General features: G+C 36.5%; 1 protein-coding gene across 1 annotated transcript; it reads left to right on the top strand.

Annotated features, from left to right (window-relative positions):
* The first annotated feature begins 567 nt into the window (after positions 1-567).
* LOC149649041 (uncharacterized) lies at positions 568-3181 on the top strand. Its single transcript, XM_089849412.1, has 3 exons — positions 568-727; positions 1084-2863; positions 2926-3181. The coding sequence occupies exons 1-3, from the start codon at positions 568-570 to the stop codon at positions 3179-3181; spliced, it is 2196 nt and encodes a 731-aa protein (XP_089705538.1).
* Positions 3182-7831: the final 4650 nt, after the last annotated feature.

The raw sequence follows: 7831 nt of genomic DNA on the forward strand, positions 1-7831 counted from the left end.
CACCCTTCCCAAAAAACCGCGGCTTTAGAGTTACACTCATTAGCCGAAGTCCCGGATGGTCCTGTAGATTTATTGGGTGTTCAAAAGTTTCAAAATGCCTTGTCAGATTACCAGATTGTAATTTTTTCAGCGGAAGAGAAGTTTGAGAAAATATTTATAGGTCCTCACAAGGAAAAAAAAATTTTCCTCCTCAAAGTTGGGAATCATATGCATGTTGTACGGTCTTACATCTCAATGTTCGCGGCTAAGGCTTATTGTCAATACTGTTTAACCCTATTTTACGGTCTGGAAGAAAAATCTAGTCATTCTTGCTCGGAAACGGCTAAGTGTTACCGCTGTTTAACAACGGAGGGTTATCATGAAAAAGACGAATATAAACTCATAAGATGCGAGGAGTGTAATAGATATTTAAAGGGAACCGAATGTTTCAATAACCATAAGAGTAACGGAACATGCGATTCTTTGAAACGATGCGGAAATTGCGCTCGCGAAATATAACCAAATCATAAGTGTGATCTAAATTGCAAAAATTGTAAAATTACGCATGAAAAAAATCATTGTTGGGTGATGCCCCTAGATATTGATTATCCTCCTGTTCGTCTTCTATACTTCGATTGTGAAACTATCCCTTTAAATAATGAACACACTCCCGTACTCTTGGTTTCCGCTGCGCAAGAATCCGTTGATTCAAAAGAATTTACCATTCGTGTCTTTAGGGGCTTTGATTGTATAAAGGATTTTATAGACTATCTTTTCCAATGTGAGACAAGCTCTATTAAAAAGGGAAATAAGAAAGTAAAGGTTGCGCGAATGTTGTTTTCCGATGTAATCTGCTGCGCTCATAACGGGGCAGGGTTCGATTTTTTCTTTATATTGAAAGAAATACTTAGAAGGAATATAGTTCCTGAGCCTATCTTCAACGGTTCAAAAATCATGGCACTCTTCTTAAAAAATCTAAAGATCAAATTCATTGACAGTTACAGATTTATTAGTGTCCCCTTAAGAAAATTTTCATCTACATTCGATCTCGGGGAAGAAAAAAAAGACTATTTCCCGCATCTGTTCCATAATGAAAAACGCTAGACTATATAGGCCCTATACCCGAGATACACCAATTTGAACCCGATAATTTTAAAGATAAGGAGCACGCGGATTTTATGAAATGGTATTCGGAAAGAAAGGATGTACCCTATAATCTGAGACAGGAGCTTGAAACATACGCTATTCAAGATGTTAAGGTCTTACAATTAGGAATGGAAAAATTTAGAGAGTTATTTAGGAATGTCTCCGGAGTCGACGTGCTTAACGTAGGTGGCATTACCATAGCGGGAACAGTAACTAATATTTTCCTTCACAAACATCTTGAAAAATACACACTAGGTGTCGTACCTGCAAAGGGTTTTCGTGGAAATTTTAGTATCGGAGCCTTAAAGTGCATAGCCTTGGAAGAAAAATTACGCGGGGTAAAATTTCAAACTGCCTTGTCATTGGAAGGGGAAAAAAGGGTGTCAAACTATTTAATAGACGGATATTGTAAAAATCCTGAAATTGTTTTAAACTATAACGGATGCGTCTATCACGGATGTGTAAAACACACAAAACATTACGAATACAACCCTATAGTTAAAGTTCTGAACAGAAATGTCTACGAAACAACTCTAGACAGGGAAAATTATCTAAAAAAGATTTTACCGAACGCCGAACAGCTCAATATTTGGGAATGCGAGTTCAATGAGAGATTACGTGATGATCCTGACGCTAAACTCTATTGTGACAATTTAAAATTTAAGCAACCAATTGGATCCAGGAGTGCCTTGTACGGGGGAAGAAGCGAGTGTATATGTTTGTATTATAAAGCAAAACCGGGCGAGTCTATTCAATACCTAGATATCTGCTCGCTCTATCCTTACGTATGTAAATGGGGCGTATTTCCTAAAGGTCATCCTGAAATTATCACGAAAGACTTCAACTTTGAACCTAATTTCTATTTCGGTCTTATTTCTTGTCGAGTTTTAGCACCTGAAAATCTATTTTTACCTGTACTTCCTATTAAGACCAAAAAGAAACTTTTCTTTGCTTTGTGTTTAAAATGCGTTGAAACTGAACAATCAGTCTGTACACATAATTCGGAAGAAAGATCCTTCTGTGGTTGTTGGCCAAGTCCCGAAGTATATCTAGCAGTTAAAAATGGATATAAGATTCTAGAGTTTTTTGAAGTCCAGCATTACAAAGAAAAGTTTGACAGAAAAGAAATTACCGGTTTATTTGACACTTTCATTGATTGTTACCTTAAAATTAAACAATCTAGTTCAGGTTGGCCTTCGGGAATAGAAAGCGAAGAGCAAAAAGTAGCGTATTTAAAATCAATTTATGACCGAGAAGGAATAGTTATTAATAAAGAAGAGATAGTGGACAACCCCACTCTTCGCGCCATTAGTAAACTATGTCTAAATTCGCTTTGGGGTAAAATGGGTTACAATACGGATAAGAGAAAAAATGTATACATTGACTCTTACGCTGGATTAGTTAAGATAATAACTGATGAAACGAAAGAAATGTTAGACCTAAAACCTGTAAACGATAAAATCTGTTTAGTCAGTTATAAACTAAAAAAAGAATACGCTCCTACCTACTACAAGGGAAGTCCCACGATAGCTTCCTTTGTTAGTTCATTAGGACGTATCGAGTTGTATAATACGATAAGTAAAATGGGTAAGAGGTTACTTTATTGTGACACCGATTCATGTATAGTTGTAACAAAGGAAGGGGAATATTTACCCCCCTTATCTAGTAATCTAGGGTGTTGGACGGATGAGTTAAAGGGTGAGACGATTCTCGAATTTGTCTCGACAGGGCCTAAGTCGTACGCTTACCGTACCTCGACGGTAAATCTGTTATTAAGATGAAAGGTATTACCCTTAACAGAAGAAATGAAGAAATCATTAACTTTGATTCGATTAAAAGTGTTTTATATAGTCCCTCGAAAACTTTGTCGGTCACCGTTCCATTTAATGTTGTAAGACGTAAAGAAACAGCCACACTTTTATTAGGCAATCTAAAGAAAACCTTTGGATATAGTTTCAATAAACGTAGAGTCTTAGAGGATTACACAACACTTCCTTACGGATATTTAAATCATCAAGACCCGTCTGCCACGTCAAATGAGAAAACGGACCACTAAACATCGGGTCACGTTTTCCCACCTGGTCAAAGTGAGAGTGATACCGTACGAAGATCGAGTGAACTACGAATTCATAGACGATATTAGAGAACGTTTTAAAAATGGAGAACGGGTTAGAATATCGCCTCCGCTTAGAAACACCGATGACCATTTTACTGGCTGGTCCAAGCAGCTCGGGAAAAACAACGTGGGTAATAAATTTACTCAAATATAAAGACATTATCATGGACAAACCTCCTGATAGAATAGTCTATTGCTATAGCGTTTATCAGGACATTTTTGATGAACTGAAACTCTTTTTACCTATTGAATTCCACGAAGGACTAATTCCTAATGATCCTGATTTTTTTGATAAACGAATAAATAATCTTTTAATCCTAGACGATCTAGCTAACACCTGTACCAAACAGGAGTTTATAAGTAATCTTTTTTGTGTCGGGAGTCATCATTTATCTTTAAGCATCGTGCTGCTGTCTCAAAATGTCTTTAACCCAGGTAAATATTCTAGAAATATATCATTGAACTGTTCTTATATCGTTATGTTTAAAAATCCTAGGGATAATAACCAGGTTCGCTATTTAAGTCGTCAGCTTTTTCCTACAGACACCAAACGCCTAACGGAAGCGTACGAAGAGTGTACCGAAAAAGCGTATTCTTATATCTTAATAGATCTAAAACAAAGTACCGATAATAGTTTAAGACTTAGGTCCAATATATTCCCCAATGAAGGACCGATGGTTATCTACGTTAGAAAATAATAATCCATAAAATATAAATCTCAATTTATTTAACCTCATTTCGAGACATGCCTTTACCCGTGTCGGTTAGGAACCAATTACCCTTTTTAAATCTCTTGCGTAAAAGCGGTGTGAAACAAAGAAAACTTTTAATATCAAAGTGTACGCGACCCCAATTGGATTGTATAAGCGGTATTTGTTATAATTTGAAGAACGGCGGTATTCCATTGAATCGTCATAAAAAGAAAAGACTTCAACGTTACAAAAACGTAATAAGGTATTTATCCAAGAGAGGTTTAAGCGACAAAAAGAGGCGACAGGTGTTAATTAAACAGGTAGGAGGATTCTGGCCGGCGTTGCTTTCAATGTTAATACCGACAATAGCTTCGGTCTTTACTAGATAATGAAAAAGTGCGTTTTAGTACCAGCGGCTTTACTGACGGACAATCAAAAGGAAGTTAACAGTTTGGACAACGCCATTAAAGAGGTACTGAGAAAGCCTGGTTCTGCCGAGGAAAAATTGAAGGAGTACCTTTTAACTCTTCAAAAATATTTATCTTTAAAGAGTTTAGCGGAGCCACCAAGCGTTACTATCTTGCCACCTACAACGAGTTCGTCTTTTCCAGCACCCGGAGTGTCGAGTAAAATACAGCCTCTAAGTCCTTCATCCTCGTCTTGGATTCCTCCATCGTGGCCTACCCCTATCCAGAATATACCTATTAATATCCCTACCCCCTCCCAAATTGTCCCTACTAATGTCGCTACCCCTCCCCAAAGTATCCCTTTTAATATCTCCTCGAGTCTGACTACCCCACAGCCTATAATGAGTAGTACAGCAATGGGTCAAACACCGGCGATGTCGTTTACTACGCCAGCGTCTCTCTCTCGAACGACCAGTATGCCTATTTTAACACCCATGGGACCCGTGGTACCGAAACAGCCCGGGACGTCTCAAACGCCGAGTATGCCAGTTTTAACACCCATGGTACCGAATCAGCCCGTGACGTCTCAACAGGCCTTATCAACGAAGGGCGCTTCTGGTTCAAAGTTCCGGAAACTTAACCCTAACGATTAGACTTCGCCGAAAAAAAGACTCGCGAAAATTCCATCTACGAAATCAAAACCGTACCCTACACAAGCCAAAATAAAAAAAGATCGCGAAGCTAGCTTGAAAGAGCTTCAAAAGCCCGAATCTAAGATCGAATGGGTAACTTATAGAAAGGCAAAAAAATAACCTTAATAATGATTATTACATTTTATATAAAAGCATCTAACTCATTATATTGAAAAACACGTATCTGATTATATAAAAGCATGTATTTGAGTATATAAAAAAGCTTGTATCTGATTATATATAAAAGCATGATAATTACAATTTATATAAAAATTATAATCGAATAATAAATATTTTTATTCTCGCATTCAATACAAATGTATCTCATTATTAAACATTACAACTTTATTTTATTGATTACATTTTTCATATCTATGTCTTAACAAGTGCAGGCAGATATTCCATAAAGATAAGGCGTCATTAATTTCCGTTTTATTTTCATACATTTTCAGAACTCTATGAAACGAATTTCCCAGACATCTTTGAATAAGAAAGAATATACAATGAGGTCCGCAACAAAGGGAGAACATATCTTGAATTAATTTATCGTTATATATCCATCTGGACGCGTATTTGGCCAGGTTAATTTTATACGTATCCGGGCTCTGCCCGTAACTGCAGAAAAAATTACCTTCGCCATTTTCAACGTAAATGGCTACCCAATGAAGCCCAGGATCCTCGGCTCTCTCCGTGTTCAGAACAAAACAAAATTTCTTCTTTCTAGGTTTCCTGGGAAGGATGTCTCTAGGAAAAGTACCTAGATAGTAGGGTTTTGTCCTCTGATCGCATGATAATATTTGATTTATTTGTAACGTATTCATATCACTTTAGATAGTTCGTATTCGTAAAACGTTCCTTTAATTATTTCGTTATTTTTGTCTTTAACAACGTATACTGGAGGATTACGGTACAAAACCTTATCAATAATAAAGATCTCTTTTGTAAAGTAGCCTTTATATCCCTTTGAAAAGGGTTTTTCAAATTTACTCAACCTTACTAAATCACCTTCTTTCAGCTTTGGTTTTGTCCCAGGTTTAATGGTACCGAAAAGACGGTACCACACCTTATGCTCATTTTGTAGGTTAACATTGACTGGCGCGATACCAGTTGAGCGGTGTATCGAGTGATTGTAAGCCTTAACTATTTTTGGTAACGCACCCAGATAGCTACGAGTATCAGCGCTAGTCATGAATTTGTGTATTTTCTCTTGAACCGTTCTGTTAAATCTCTCGCAGATCGCAATTTTTTTATTCCCGTAAGCTACGTAGTGATGAATACCTTTCTCTTTAAAATATTGCTGAACTGGTTTAGCTAAAAATTCAGAGCCTGCGTCCGTATTTATATTCGTGGGTACAACATCTTTATGTATTATTTTGAAAGCTCTTATAACTTCCGCGGAAGTCTTGTTTTTAATAGGTATAACGTAGTCGTATTTACTCAAAACATCTATATTACTTAACAAATATTTCATACCCTTGTTGTATCTGGAAAGTTTATCTAAAACTATTAAATCAGCCTGATGAGTCTCATCCATAGATGTCACTGTAATTTTGTTGCGAGGAAACTTTAATCGACGATAACGATGAATAGTATAGGTGGGTTGTTTTAATAGAAAACTCTCAACTTCTTTCCTCGAAGACTGAGGAACTCCTTTCGTTAATTTATCCAATCCGGAAAAAGAGGAGGGATTTTCGGGGTCGTAGTACGCGTTTGAGAGAGACATTTTTTCTAAACAAGATCGAAAATGATATCTGACAATATAACGTAGTTGTAGGGTATTATATAAGAGGGAGAGATACAATTTTCTGGAATATTTTCTAAATAAGGAAAAAAAATTGATATATAACGTAGGTATAGGAAACGCAACAATAAGAGTAGTTTATATTTTATTCGGTTACTTAAAAATTAACAATACATTGTTTTTAGACCGACAAAATTTCCAAGAATATATTTTAAATAGATACGTCATTAAACACTGGATCATTTAGGACATTAGCTTCGGTAGTGGTTGTTCTCTGGCGAATATCTCCTGGTCCCTTGGCACCGTTTATCGAGTAATTTCGATATTAAATTCATTTTGCTCTTCTCCGAGGTAACGCATTCCAACGATTTCAAATCCTCTCGGAATATTTTCAGACGCCTTAGAGTAATCCATGACCCAATACACGCGAGATAAGAGTGACATATATTTTAACCGTACATTAGTTCAGTTTTTAGACCGACAAAGTTTCCGAGAATATCGTTAAATAAAATTGAGACGTCGTCTTCGTAATCTCCGTATTCCTCGACAAAGGATTCTAGAATTCTTTCGTAGTTAAGCAACGGAATAGCTCTAATTAGGTTTTTCTCCACTCTCTCGCTCCAATTAGTATCCGTGGGTAAACAAGTGATATCGTGGGCGATTTCGTTGTGACAGCTGATATTTTCGCACGAATCAGTGAAATTAAATAAAATATTGGTCAAACTGTCCAAGATAATTTTCTTCATTATTTCTCTGGCCTCTTCTTTTCGCTTTAATTCGCTACCAATAACATTTTTCAAGTTCTTTAACCTTAACCAACTGTCTTTATTTAATGAAAATCCTTTCGATGTTGAGAATAGAATATTATATCTATTATTCGATCCTCTAATATATTGACGAATATCAACTATTTTTCCTCTCTGACATACGAAGCATTCTAGCTTAACTCTCTGAGTACCGTCAACTAACCAAGTCAGAAATCGTCCCGTTATTCCGTTAAAGAAAGCGTCAATATCCGCTTCGAAAGTCCATATACTATTCCAAATACAACTGTCGAA

This window comes from Phalangium opilio, unplaced genomic scaffold, assembly GCF_054372755.1.
Source record: "Phalangium opilio isolate 3A_F unplaced genomic scaffold, DU_Popi_V2 ptg000088l_1, whole genome shotgun sequence".
Taxonomy (NCBI): Eukaryota; Metazoa; Arthropoda; class Arachnida; order Opiliones; family Phalangiidae; genus Phalangium; species Phalangium opilio.